Source organism: Talpa occidentalis, unplaced genomic scaffold (genome assembly GCF_014898055.3).
Source record: "Talpa occidentalis isolate TD23 unplaced genomic scaffold, MPIMG_talOcc4v2.1 talOcc4.13, whole genome shotgun sequence".
NCBI classification, from domain to species: domain Eukaryota; kingdom Metazoa; phylum Chordata; class Mammalia; order Eulipotyphla; family Talpidae; genus Talpa; species Talpa occidentalis.
In genome coordinates, this window is record NW_023601322.1 from 11442913 (window position 1) to 11457787 (window position 14875).

At 46.7% G+C, this 14875-nt stretch overlaps 1 protein-coding gene across 6 annotated transcripts in view; it reads right to left on the bottom strand.

The window, feature by feature from the left end:
• Window positions 1-4651: 4651 nt before the first annotated feature.
• Window positions 4652-14875, bottom strand: part of ZNF532 (zinc finger protein 532) — an 88089-nt gene continuing 77865 nt past the window's right edge. For 5 of the 6 annotated variants that reach the window (XM_054694012.1, XM_054694008.1, XM_054694010.1 and 2 more), the window contains 3 exons: window positions 10136-10248; window positions 8067-8214; window positions 4652-6452 (listed from right to left, as the gene is read on the bottom strand). In XM_054694012.1, coding sequence (XP_054549987.1) covers window positions 5958-6452; window positions 8067-8214; window positions 10136-10248 — 756 coding nt within the window. In that variant the 3' untranslated portion in view covers window positions 4652-5957. The remainder of the gene's footprint in view (window positions 6453-8066; window positions 8215-10135; window positions 10249-14875) is intronic. The other variant, XM_054694011.1, reaches the window with a different exon arrangement.

A 14875-nucleotide genomic window follows, 5' to 3' on the forward strand; every position in this document is an offset into this window, starting at 1 on the left:
TCCCAGTCAGTTCTCAGTGTTGTGCCATTATTGCAAATAAGAATGATATTTTTAGAATTCAGATTTAAATACTCAATCTTTTGAGACTGGAGAAGACCGAAGGACACTGCTGAGGGGAGCAGCGGGCGGCAGGAGAGGTCTGCGCGCCATGTGGGACCCTCCTCCGGTGGCCGGGGATCAAACCGGCGCCCCAGAGGCCGCGGGGAGCTTCGCAACCCAGCGCTCAACCGCTGCGCCACCGGGGAAGCCCTCACCAGGCAACTCTTGACTTGCGATCATGATGACCTTCGCCACCAGGCCGCCAGGACAGTGCGTGTGACTACACTTCCGCTGTCCCTTCTTCTTTGCAGCCACCTGCTGAGAGTGAGGGCAGAAGCCTGGTGATGGCCACATATGGGGCAGTCCAGGCTGGGAACAGGATGTGGGATCAGGGACAGTGAACTTCTGGCTTCCAGAATAGGAAGCCAGATCCAGCTCTTGTTGATTCATACAAGAGCAGATTCCCTGATCCTGGAAGGCAGTCGGATGCTGAGCTAATCAAATCAAGAGAAGCCCATCGCCCAGCTCAGAAATACATCTCCCACCCTTTGCAAGACAGGGTAGACTCAAGCAGCTCTGCTTTCTCCTGCTGGGTCAAGATCACAGTCCTCTCAAGTCAGCAGAGCTGTGCCTTCCTTGTTCTTCGTCATCAAATAATTAAGTTCATTCCCCAGAAATACCACTCCAAGTAAGCTTGACTTGACCTGAAGTTCAGAAAATTACTCTTGGGCCAACCCCACCCTTTCTGGAACTGAGTTGGAGGTGTGACATTTGAGCTTTAATTACAGGCTCCCCCGGATAGAAATACAGTGTCGTAGAGGACTGTTTAGAAAGAGACCTGCCACAGTAGGTAGTGCAGCTTGCAATTACACTGTAAGAAAAGGCCAAGGATAAGCAGCTTGCCATAAAATAGCAAAGCAAATTGAATAATCAGTTCCTTTAAATACAGGGAAACATTATAAATAGTGTCACTTTATGAGTCAGAATTAACCTTCAAGATTGAATTTAGAAAGTAGCAAAGAATATTTCTGGGAAAAGCTCTTCTGTTTCCTGAAGTAAAAATAACTGCGAGGGGAAGGGTATAATTCCAGGATAAACCTGGGTAGGTAAATTAGGAAGAAAAGGTATATGTGGAATCCAAGTGCCCTACTCCCGCTGACAGCAGCCTGCGGGGGATAAAATGCTGGTTGACAGCAAAACAGGTGCAGAGTGAGCCTTCCGGAAGTTTCCACTGGGTGCCTGACCAGCTCGCCTGCCCGCACCCTGCACCCTGCTCTGCACTGACGTCACAGGCTATGACCAGGCTTTTATTCCACATGGGCAGTGGGAGGTGTGGGCAGGAAATCTGCGAGTGTAACGAGATAGTTTCCCTATAATTTTTCCTCCTAAGCCCCTTTTTTCCTTAGGTCTCTGGCTCTGGTTCTGGCTCTGAGGTAGAGTCTCCCCAGGCCCCCAGCCCCTGCCCATGCACAGCCCCAGCCCTGGCCCTGCTGGGCGGTTCTGAGTGCATCCCTACTTGTTCCAGCCCACAGCTGCGAATCTAGGCCTCCCTTAAAAGTTAAACCTTTTCTAGTTTGCAGTATCCTGCAAGGGTCCCCATTCAGTCTACTGGGCACCCCTAAATCCACCTGTCCAACAAAGGTAGTAAATACTTGCAGAAAAACACAAGTTAATAGGATGGAAATTTTATCATTCAACAATCTTTATGAAAGAGTTCACCAACATCCACAGGATACAGGAAATGATGTGGCAAGAGAAGGCTGCTACAGGAAAGGCTGGCCGTAGGCAAATACACATCCAATTCAGCCTCGCACCCAACCCGTAAGAGGTTGGGGTAATGGTGACTACAGAGTTACAACTGGCTAGTCCAGAAGCTTCCAGCAGCAGGAAGAGAGGCTCTTTTTACAGACTTAAGGTCACATTGGCTTATTCCAAAGACTTAGGATTGGCAGGATGCGAAGTTATTAACTACAGAGAAACTCAACGTAAACAAGCAGGTTCAAGTATCCATTTTGGCAAAGAATGGATTGTACAAGAGTAGGAGTACAGTTTTTAAAGGTAATTATATCTAAGGCTTCTTATTTAGAAAGTGTATGCTTAAATTGAAGAGCTGGTGTGTGTGTGTGTGTGTGTGTGTGTGTGTGTGTGTAACTAAGTGGCATTAACAGCCTCCCACATTTGGCACACTTTTCATTTCCAGACTATTCTCTGATATAGATGAGAAGTTCTTTTAAGACATTTCTATTTTGTGAAGTTCTCCCATTTCCCATTTTCCTCAATTACACTTTAAGGAGTGCTCACAGCATGACGACTATATTAGTATGAAATATTCTATATTCATCTTGCCAAGGGTGTCAACAGGAAATTCCTCAGCTGGTCAAAGCTCCTGGGATGAAACTCACCAGCCCGCTGACCCTGGAGAGCTGCCTCCTCACCGGAGCTTCAGGAAGGAGCAGCCGTTCTTTGGAATACTTTTTGGAGTTAGAAATTTGCAGAGAATGTGTTTGGGAGGAAGCAGTTTCTACCACGTAGCCTGAGCCTCTGCTCCCCTTTTTTTCATTTTTAAACATCTACCTACCGTGCTGGCATTCTTTATGAATTGGTTACTCGGTTATTGGTAAAATCATCCAACCACATACATCCCAACAAAAACACATCATCTTGCTCATATCTTGCACATTTACTTCCATATTTCTATTTAAGTAGTCTAAAATCTTGGGAAAATATCAATTTAAGAAATCACCTAGCTGTGAACCTTCAGAGTAAATTTATGTCTGTACCCCACAGCATGAACTTCTCTTGCTATTTCTGAAACACTACATGTACAATGAAGTTTGTTTTCACGCCGACCCCACCCCTCCGGGTCGAGTCCTCACACCCACATGGAGCTGTTGGCACCACAGCTACATGGACTTACCTTTAGTCCTGTGATCAGTTTTGCCAACGTGCCCAGCCTCTGTCCCCTTGCTGCACGGCAGGGTTCTGCTTTCTGGCCATGATTAGTGAGTTATGAGAAGTGACATCTGTCACTCTGCATCAGAGCATTTAATGGCAGTTTTCTTCTGCCACAGTAGCAACTTTTGGCATAAAAGGACAGGGACTGGAGCAACACTTCCCATCAACGCATAGTGGACATTGTGAGCGAGAAGGCAGTCTTGTTCTAAGCTGAAGATTTGGGGTTGTAACCACTCAGAACCTAGCTTACCCTGGTTGATACTCTCCCACCACTCACCCTGATCACTCTGGCCCAAGTAGCCCATTGCTGTCAGGTGAACCCCTCAGTCCATCTTCCCAGGCCTTTTATACCTTGGCCCACATCTACTCATTCAGCCTCGTCTCCCACTTCCCACCAACCATCCCAGCAATTCTCGGAGCCTGTGTTTCCTGCCTTCGGTCTGGTGATAACTTGTTTCTCAAATGCCCAAGGGACAACCATACCTGACACCTACAAATAATGAAGAATGGGTTAGACTCAAAAACCTAAGGTGGAGTCTTGCTCCGTGTTCACCCCGTCTCTTGTTAGTGCCTGGGAATTTTCCACACTGGCTCCTCCCAACTCTATTCCCTTCCAGAATCCCATTGAACTTGTTGGGCCTTCTCGTTTTGTCCCTCTTGACTTCTGACCTCTTTCTCCTGCTTCAGCTCCTTATCTCTGGGCTGTCTTCCAGGTAAGCGGACCACGCACCTTCCAGTTTAGTCTCTCTTCCGAGAGCCGCCCAGGCCTCCTCCCCAGGCTTCCTCCGTGTGTGCTGTCATCCTGCTGTGTGTGTGTTTCTTCTTCATTCTGCACCTGTGGGCTTTTTTTTTTTTTTAATGTTCTTGGATGGGCCTTCAATAAATGCTAGTTCCTATTACCAAGCATTCCCGAGTATTTGATTAGATTACCGTATAAAAGCATAGTGACAAAGACAGAAATTCTAGTATCGTGTTTTGCACATACTTTTTATTTGTCAAATAAGTGAGTATTTGTCAATATGTACATAAACACATAGAGCGAACACTCGATTTAGAGCAAGGAAATCTGGGTTCTAATACGCAAAAGCCACTTACCAGCTATGAGGGCTTAGGCAGAGAACTTAATCTGAGCTCAGCCTCCTCAACTGTAAAATAGGCTATTAGGACCCGTGCAGCCCACCACACAGGTTTATTGCAAGGTTCCAATGCAGAAACATAGGAAAGTGCCATGAATACAACTTAAGAGCAATACAAGTATAAATATAACAAGTAACAGCAATTGAACTTCAAGTTGAGGAATACTCATTCACGCCCTCGGGCTATACCGATATATGGCTGGAGTCAACAAGAAAGTGATAAAATATCTTGATGACAGGTGAGAACGAAGATGCCGTTCTTCTGAGTGGGAAGAATTCTGCAATATCCTGTAGCCTGTCCCTGCAATGAATCATTTCCTAAACGTAATGAAGACGTCAGAGCCCCACCATCAATGATTCTCTCCCAGAAGCATGGGGGCCAGTGTCCCACGTTTATTTACATACGAAATGTATTTAATACAGTGATGGATGTAGTGCCTACACCTGACAGCAGCAAGACCTTTCGAGGAACTGAACGTTGGCTACATCTACCATGCAAGTATCTATATATACACAAAGGTTTTCTTTTAAAAAAAAAAAAAAAAGTACAAAACATGTTTGGGGATAAATACAAGATATAAAATGCAAAAGAAAACACAGAACCAAAATGTGTAACTCTCCCAGAGAACTATGAACGGAAGGGACAGGAGTACCCTGCTGCACGCGGGCAAAGCAGAACTACTGGTATTAGAAACACTTATTGAAGTGACCGACCTCAACGCGGTGGCTCAGCACTTAACTGGAGGGCGACGGTGCTGCAGGCCGCTTGTGAAGTCGGCGCGGAGTTGTGCATCCAACTCAAAGTACCAGGACATTTGGCGGTAGCACCCAGAACAGGAAACGCCAACTCTTCAGACAGCAAAGGGTTAAGTCAACAGTGAATAATTTTTTTTTTTTTTCCTGTCAAGAGCCAAAGAAATACTAGATATTTTTAGTTGTGTCTCTGTAATGGTTAATAAATGACACGACAGGAGCTTGACTACCAGAAATCCACCGGACTGACCGCACCTGTGCAACCTCTAGGGTAGCCCAGCCCTTTCCTGACCGGACCCCCTCGTGCTATGGACGCCAGGCTCGCAAATGTGCCCAGAAAGACAACCAGCCCCTGGTTTTTCCCTTGAGGACACCCCACTCCCCGGTTCTGAGATGGAGTTAAGGGAACCCACACTCCTTTCTGGCCTAAGTTGTTACCCAGACGTGGAAGAAGCTACCTGAGGGCGGCCCGAGAGCCGCCCGCGAGGCCCGGGAACAGGCCGGGCGGTCCGGGAGAAGTGTGCGCTCCCCGGTGAGAGCAGGCACGTGGAGGGTAGTGCTAAGACACTTAGGAGTCCCCAGAGTGTTTGAGACCCACGGAAATCTACAATTTACGTAGTGAATTCTAAAAATTAAAAACACTAAAAAAGGCATTATCTTCGCCTGTAATTAGTTAACCCATTCAAATCCGTAACATACAAAATGGTTTATTTGATTTCAGGAACTGCCCCTGTTACTAAGAACTCCGTTTTAAAGAAACAGTACAAAAAGAAAAACTCTAGCCCCCCAAAAAACCAACAAAACCTCAAAACGTTTTCCACTAAATACTGATACAAACATGTAACAAAGAGTATAAAAAGTTATTCATTTAAATATATACAAACTCTTTTAAACTCAAATACTGCTTTAATGCTTCTCGAGGATGGACCACCACCAGGTAAAGGGATGTGGAGAGAGGAGACCCCCAAACAGCCTGGCCTGGCTGTCAGCGCTATTACACTGCCAACTTTTTGTAACAAAAATGTCTTTTTTACTCCAATGTGGACTGGGATTTTCCTCGCGGGAGGGCCGTGGCTATTTCTCGGCTGCACTGACTCTTTTGGACTTGATGAAGGCCATGCCGTGTGTCCGCATGTGCGCGTTTAAGGCAGCTTCCGTCTCGAACGTCTTTGCGCACACCTTGCACTTCCTGTCCGACGGCGTGCCGTCCGCCGCCTCGTCCTCGGGCCCCGGCTTGTTCTCCTGCTGGTGGTCTTCCCCGGCCCCGTTCTGCTTGGACACAGGCTGGGGCTCCTTCAGCTTGTGCACGATGAACAGGTGCCGGGACAGGGAGACGTGCGACGTGTAGCAGAGGCCGCACTCCCGGCACTGGTAGGACGAGCCGTCCGACTTGTGCTGCGGGATGTGCTCGTGAAACTGCAGCAGGTTCTCGGTGGTGAAGCCGCACACGGCGCACTTGTGGACCTTGAAGACGTTGATCTTTAATTTCTTCAGGGGCTGGGTGATGGCTCCTCTGGGAGGTCTGAACTCCAACACGGGTTCTTCCAACTTCCGCTTGGGACTAGGAACCTTTGGGGAGAAAGCAGAACAAACCACATGACTGGACCCCCTAGTGCACCACGGGGTGGGGTCTCTCGATGTGAGTGCTGCTGGGGGAACAAGAAGGCCTGCACCCTGAGCTCCGGACAGGGTCCTTGGGCAGCTGCCTGTCCCACCCACCGGGCTCAGGCTTCTCAGCCACCACAGGAACCTGGACCACCAGAGTCACTCTGGCCAACTGGCGGGCGATGGACAAATGACGCTCTGCCTTCTAGAAGGGAGTCTCCACAGATCAGGACAGACAACAAAAACCTGGAGAGTCATTAAAAGGAGAGCTGGGAGGGGTCCTTGAGGCAAGAGGAGATGGGTGGGGTTGTGAGGGTGCTTAATGGGGTAGGGGAGGGTCTGAGATGGCCTCAGGGATAGATAGGTGAAACTGGAGAAGAGGCCTGTGGCTGCAAAGGCGTGAGTCACACAGTCCTGCTGCGAGAGAAAGGGCCAGGCACTGGAGCTGCCAAGGACCCCATGTGGGAGCCAGTATTGGGCAGAGGGTCAGCGGGAGCCAGGTATGGCTGGAGCAGAGGGACCGGTGTGTGCATGAAGCTGGACAACAGCAAAGCACCTTCTGAGGGAGAAGATGTCAGAACTTTTGCTTTTCCTGAGACTGAGCACCACGGACACTGGCCTGGTCCAGTACCTGTCTCTCCTGCCCACTTACCTTCCCCACGTCTCTCCCACTGCCAGCCCGGTCTGTTTCCTTCCTTTCAGCTTTCTACATTGACCCAGCTAAGTTTCCTTACTTCGAACTTTCCAAATATCCAAGCCTACGCGATATTGCTCCCCACTCCATGGCACATCTTTCCTGCCCCATCCAAGGAGCATCCCTCATACATGGCCTTGACCTGAAACTGCCCTTGTATGTATGTGGTTCATTTCCCCCTCCTGCCACCACCAGCACTTGAGGGTAAAGACAATTTAATGGACACTCAGATCTGATTTGTATACTGATGAGACATTACTCAATGATTAACTCCCTGAAAGCACAAATGGGCCTTTTTCCAGAACATTCCAGACACAGCACAGTGCCAAGGACAGCAGGATCTCACCAGCATCTGCCACACTGCTGCTTCAGCTCAGGTGGTGCTTGGCACACACCTGCCCTATAAACAGGTTAACACAGGCACTGCTGTCTGATTAAGGTCACTATCCACTGATCAAAGAGTAAGGCATGAACTTGGAATTTCAACCTTGATCACTACAGAGGGAGGCTAGAAGGAATCCCTGCGTTTTTATTAGGTATCTGCCACCACCAGTATGTTACCAATTAAGAATCTAGTTTTACATATTCCTTTTGGCTTAGGGACAATTTCCATGAGTCAACATAAAATTTTTTAAATTAATCTATCAAAGTAGAGCCCTAAAGCTGTTCCTGGAAGGATACCAAAGAAACTTATTGACAAAGATTTTCTTTTGGAGCAAGCTAAAATAGTGTAACTGAAGAGTACCTATTATTTCCCACCTTTATATATAATCTGAATTTTCACAACTGCATATTAGTAGGGCAATGTCAATGTAAAGAATGCATGAAAAAGAGAATTCAATTGACAAGAGTTTCCCCTATAAGGACATCTACTGCGTTTGAACCTTAGTATCTTCTTTTATTTCTGTTTCCTCCTCATTGGTGGCTTCTGTCATTTCTTTCAAGTCAGGATCCTTAATACCATGCATAAGCTGGATGTGCTTCTCCAGCATCAACCGTTTCGTAAAGGTACGTCTGGAGTCTGGGCAGTGCCTGTGGGAGCAAAAGGCAGGAAGATAAACTACTTGCCAGCAAGTTCTCAACTGAACAGTAACTGCTCGCTGAGAGATCTTCAGAGCCAAGAGTGCGCTCAGGGGTCAGGGTGACCGTGTGAACATCAGAGGTGTGACCTGGTGAACACAGGAGGTCGTGACCCTTGTGAACACCACAGGTGGTGACCCGTGTAAACACCAGTGGTCCAGAGCTAAAGAACAAGTTTGTTATGAGATCACAATTCTAACTCATGGGGGGAGAGTTTTTGCAGCTTTTATTCAAAGTTTTCTGAGCCAAATTAACCTAATTTGGTTCAAAAAGAATATTTATCTTCAAGGTTTGGCTAAAATATTACTTGATTCATAACTCTACCTTTGATTTTACTTGTTTTTTTTTTTTGTTTGTTTTTTTGTGTGTGGGACCCTCGCCGGCGGCTGGGGAACGAACCGGCGCTGCAGAGGCTGTGGACAGCCTCACGGCCCAACGCTCAACCACTGCACCACCAGGGGAGGCCCTAGTTTTGATTTTAAAATAGAGAATATTAAATTTCAAGTATTCTTACAAGGACTCAGAATGTTCCCTCAGAATTTACATCCGGAGGGAAAAAAAAAACAAACAAAAGAATTTACATCCTGAGATGCAAAGTGCCTCCCTGACCCCTCGTGCTGACACTAACTACTGGGAGGACAGCAGACGCTCTCAGAAAACCTCAAGGACACCCCAGAGGTGAGGGCTGAAGGACGTAAAAGAACCACGCTTAATACCTTCAAAAAAGCTTCTGCTAATTTTTTGTGACTCTTTTATAACAACCTCAAACCCCGATGACTTCACGTCAGAGACCCCTTTACAGGAGCTGCGGTGGGGGTCAGAACCAGAAACAAGTGCCAAGAAGAGGATGGACAGCAAATGGGGCGGGCAGGCCTCAAGTTTTACGACAGCTTGTGGAATTCACAGGGAAAGAAACCCCATCAGATGAAGGAAGCGCGACGCCAGGCTTCCTTCTCATCTTCTCAGCCCAGGACTTCTTTCTAAATCCTCCACATCTTTCCATGCAGTCTCCGCACACAGATTTTATTTTCAGAAGTTTTTTATCTCACCCAATCACTCCCAGTATCAGTCCCACTGAAGGAGAATCTGTGTCCCTACAGCCCCGCCCAGGACTCTCCCCAGCTGACCGGGCGCAGTGCGGCCACCCGTCTGCAGCCGGCCTGGGTGGGCGCCTGACCCTCCCCACCCTGCCGAGCTCACAGCACATACTGGCTATGAGGCACCTGTCTCCTCGTTCTTGTTTTTTTAAGACAAGTACCAATAAGTAACCAACCCGGCTACAGCAACCCCCTTGAGGCACGTTCTGGGTGGACGGGAAGGAAGCCTTTTCACCAGTAACTTACAATATATAACGAGCTCTGATCTTCGCATACACAGGCGAAGCTCACAACTGTCCACTCAGCTCTTCCCATTTGGTCTCTGAGGCAATGGTGTATTTGGGAAAGGCTGCCCTGCACCGGATGGGGGGCTGCAACCTGGGGCAGAGGGGCCAGCCTGGGACCGCATCCATGGCCAGCTCTGGCGTGGGTGGCTGTGAGCAAGGCAGCCCGAGACCAAAGGGCATCTCACGTAACTCAGCACTACAGATCTTCTCTCCCCCAATTCTCAGTGACAACATAGACGCCGTATATGCCTCCGGGCCACACAGAGGACGACGTATGCAGGATGTGCAAGACGCAGCTCTATTTATTTTCCTATTTGTGTCACGGCCCCAATGCAGAAGCTCTATGTTGAAACCACAGAGTATGGTTCAGAAATGAAACCTTTAAACTGGGGCAGAGGATGGGGAATGGAAAGTGAATTAAAAAAACCTTCCAGAAGTTGCAGCCTAGTCCTTTCACTGTGCCTCCCCACATTAGAAACCGTGACTTACGAGCAAGTATAAACTTTCCTGATGCCTTTGTGCTTGATCCGGTTGTGGCGGCACAGGCTGTGTGATGAGCTGAAGGATTTGTCACACTGGCGGCAAGGGTGTTTTTTCATTTGCTTTATCAGGAGAAAAAGAGAGAGAAAGTCACCTGAGAGGACAGGACAAAAATGTTCCACAAATTAAGAACATTATCCTAATAGCATAAGTTAAATAATCATTTTTTTAAATCAGTACAGTAACAAAACTAAAGGTTTCTTAAGCAGATGAAATAAAAAGGGAAAGTCAGTGACCATGAAGGGACCAGTCTCAAGAGAATGGGATAAGGTAGATCATAACAGGTAAATACCATGTTTTTTTCCTCCCTCAAAAACATGAGTTTGATTCAACACAAACACCCAGATATTTGAAAAAAGAGAAAATATTAATACATTTTCGTTGCAAGAGAGATGTTATTTTTAAGCAGTAGATTAATATATGAAAACATAGTTTCCAGTAAATGCCAAGTAAGTCAATACTTATGCACCAGAAAGAGTATGTCACCTTACTCAGTGTGCCAGTTTAAATCTCTGGCTAATTTAAACATTTTAACTTTTCCCTCTCTAATGACTAAGTAATTATCCTTATAGAAGAGATTTCCAGAAGGTTTTCTATTTTAAATAATACCATTTGGTTATCTCAAGAACATGAAAGTTTGAAATCGCTTTATAGAGTTGCTTATTGGTATATGGGTGGGGGAGGGAGAATATGAATGTGTGGGTAGGAGGAGACAAGAAAAGCTATCAAGAGGTACATAAAAATAAAGTTTCCTACTTTGGCTAAGACATAACTCTGTTGTTTTAGCATAGACCCATGTGGAGCTCTGACGGAAAATTAGTGGCTTAACTGTAAAGCACAATTCCTTGGGTACAAGGTGCACTGCAGTCGCGAATTAATATTGTATTGCAAGGAAATATAATCAAGGAAGAAATGCCAGCCTCATGAATACAGCAAAATTTGGCTCAATGCTCCTTAAAAATAAGGTGGAAGTGGGAATAAGTTCTTATGTGAAATACCATTGCTATTTTGGCAATAAGAAGAAATCAAGCAATTACGAGCTAAGTGATAAAGAAACAGCTGTTTTTTACATCATTTTTACATTTACCACTTGACAAATAGCCTGGTAAGGACATGTATTCAGTAGCTGAGTTAGGCTCTGGGCTCCTGGAGATGGGTGGGCAGCTGTTTCTGCTGCTTGTATGTTGTGGCACCGGGGGATTCTCCCCCGACACTAAGGGGGTGGTCACAATGGTGCCTTTCTCAGAGGTGCGGGGGCGGTTGTTTGATAAAGCAGGGGGTCAGCACAGCGCGCAGGACAGAAATCCTCAGTATAGACTCCTCTGCTAATGACGGTAAAGTTACACATCCAATCTTCACTTTAGAGAGCGGAAAATACTGTCTTTTAAGTAAAGCACATCAGTCCCTCGGGTGTTCGAAAAGGTCTTGAATCCAGACTAAGGCAAAAGAGAATGTTTCCTCTCCATGTTAAAGACGAAAGCTGACCCTTGTGTTACTGCTTTCCTCAGTATATAATCTCTGGGGGAAAAGAAGAGGACAAAGCAAAAAACCAGCTGGGCCCCTGAGAGCCACTGTCCCTTCTCCCAGAGGAATTCCATCAGCATGTTTCAGTGAAACAAAGCAGACCACCTGCAATGCCCGGTCTCGGCAGCGTGAGAACGAATGATGTTTCACTTAGAATGAAACTTCAGGAAGAAAACAGTTAAGAAGGGCTACACGCTGACTGTATGTATTAATATCTAACGCCTTTGAATGCTGTACATGTTAAACGGACAATGTTAAGTTCACCCTCAAGAGTCAAAACACAAGACAGCTTTCCGAAGCAGGGCGGCTGAGCAAATAATCACGACACACAGAACTCAAGTGTGTCTTTCCACCAGCACAGGGCCAGCGGTCTCAGAACCATAAACTGGATTTTCCTATGAAGGTGAAAGGCTTGATGCTTTATTTCTTGCTATGATGCTGTTATATCAATATCAAATCAAGTCTTTAATAGAGAAATACCAACATGGAAATCCACAGGAGATAATGAAGAGCAGCTTGGCTGAATCAATAATGTCTATTCTCAAAGAGCTGACAAATATGAGAAATTCTTCCTTTTCAGCATCTGCATGAAACACGCACAAATGAACTGTGAAATCCCTAAACAATGACGCAGAGTTTCAAAATCACCAATGACAAGAAAATTACAGGTTTGAACACTAGCTTCCAGATCAAACCTGCCATGTTCACAATCGCTAACCAAACAAATGACTTTCTTCTTTGCTGAATTTTAAATACTAACTTACTTGAAGGTGCACCACCTACTTTATTTCCTATCTCCACAAAAGCTCTTCAGTAGCCTACTAGCTCACACTGCCACTTTGTGATACAGAAAGTTTTTACAAATCAAACAAAAATGGGAAAAACAGTAATAAGCAAGTGTGGTATGTGTCATGTCGCATGTTTAAGGCCACCTGCCTCCTCCCGGCTCCAACGGAGCGTGTTGTTCAAGGGCCGGGGATCTGTGGACTTCCTACAAGATGACTAAAACCAGGAATCAGGTTTTCCCACTTGATTCTGCGTTGTTTCGTTTTTTAACTAGAACCCTCTAAAAAAAACAGTGAACTACTAAGCTGGCAGGGCCTGAAAACCTTTGCAACACTTTTGAGGAAAACATCACACAGGACATACACTAGGGGACACATCCTTCCTCAACTTTCTCCCCAGTCTCCAATTTTTTTACTTTCCTTTTCAATTCTGTAGGCTAGAAAGCGCTGGCTCCTCTCAGCAAAGGCCTCTTCTGTGAAGCCCTTCGCCTAGGGAGGAGTCTGAGCTCCTGGAGGGGTCTCAGGGCTGGGTTGCCACAGTCTCCCTCACAACCCACTTCCAGTTCTCGTAACTAGTCCTGTCTTTTCTCTTGGCTTGAAGGCTTTGGTTTCAGGTGGCCTGGAAGAAGTTACTGGGACCGGGGAGGGGGTGCGGTCACATCATCACACACCATCGGCCACAGGAAGCTTCCCCCTTCTGAGACTGCTATTCCCAGAGGGATCTGCTTCCCGGCAGCAAGCAGAGGCTCTCAACGGCAGTCTCACATCCAGAAACACAAAATTCAGGTGACAGGGAGAGACTTACTTCCAGACCAGGTGGACAAAGAACCTCCAGGTCTATCAGAACACTTCTTATGAAAACAGAAAAACCCCAAGGCCATATATAGTTGGAACACACCACAGCAGCAATTCCCCAAATGTACTGATAACTCCTGAAGTTTCTGGACCCACATGGGAATCTATGCTGCAGATCTGCACACATGCGGGACTGTCGATTCTGCTGCAATTCGACACAGTACTTCAAAAAGTCACCGCGCTGTGCAAAGTACGGCAATAAAACCCATGGGTTTCTAGTGACAAGGGGGTCGGGGCACAAACTCAAAAACTCTGCCAGTGACATACGCCGTGACAACAGAGCACGCTGCACACATTGTTGAATGACTAAGAAAGTATAGACTGTGCAAACGACACGTGGTCCTTTCCCTTGAAAAGGCCTGCAGTTGGCCCATGGAAGTGGGCGGTGGGCATCAGAGGGCGGAAGCTGGCTGAGTTTTGTGAGTGGTAGAGATTTCCCTCTGAAATCGGAGGGAAGTTTTAAAACCAGTTGTGGGCCAATGAGACGCGACATTCGGAGGGCCAGGGGATGGCCTGGGCCTGAGGTGTGCAGGAAGCTGATATACTCCATTTCACAGCTCTCTGTGCTCCTGGGATATCTCAGGGTTGGGAATCACACGTGAGCGAACTCAGAACTCATGATGATCTCCAACTGCTCCCTGGTAAATCACCCGCAGCAGATGTGTGTCTTCGACACAAACATGACACTTAGCAGAAGGCTGTGCACTGCAGTGCAGGGTGTAAGGGGAAGGATGGGGGAATGTGGATCCATCAAAGGAGACCTGGAATCCTGCGGGTCTTGAATTCTAACCTCCTTATGAGAGATCTGAACACTAGCACTCTGGCGCAATGTTCGTGTGCTAGTCTTGCCATAGCCAGAGGTGGACAAACAAATGACAGGCAGGTGAACACGGCTCAGGAAACTCCAACTACTATGTGTAAAAGCACCAAGAAAAACAATTTTTGAGGACTAAGCCATCCAAGTTTTTACAAATTGAGTGGTTTGGTGGAAATACATAAACACGAGGTATAAATTTAGATCGGAGGTTGGCAGGCTTCTTTGGTAAAGGGCCAGCTAGTAAATATTTCAGGCTTTGCAGGCCATAAAGTCTATTGCTACTACTCAAGTCTGCCCCGCAGTTCAAAAGCAGCCGCAGACAGTGGTACCTAAATGAGTGGTGTGTGTCAAAATCAGGTGGTGGGCCTGTGACCCACAGTTCATTAACCCCGATTTAGACCGGCCTCACATCTGCTAGAAGACAGTCAAGACTCAATCACTTGGAAGGAAGCCTAATTAGTAGTCGGTCACCAGTCTAGGTAAGAACACATCAGGACTATAAAGTCAGGGGGGTGATTTCTTTTCCCAGGCCATGCTCTGAACATCTTGAGTTCCACCAGTATGTCACTGGGCTGTGTCGAGGTGGCTGAGAACTTTCAAATGAATGGTGTGTGTTTGTCTCTGGCTGTGCACATTTAAAACAACCACCAGCAAGACCAGCCTCCGAACCTTCAGGTTAGAAGACTCTGGTTTTCTGATAATATCAAA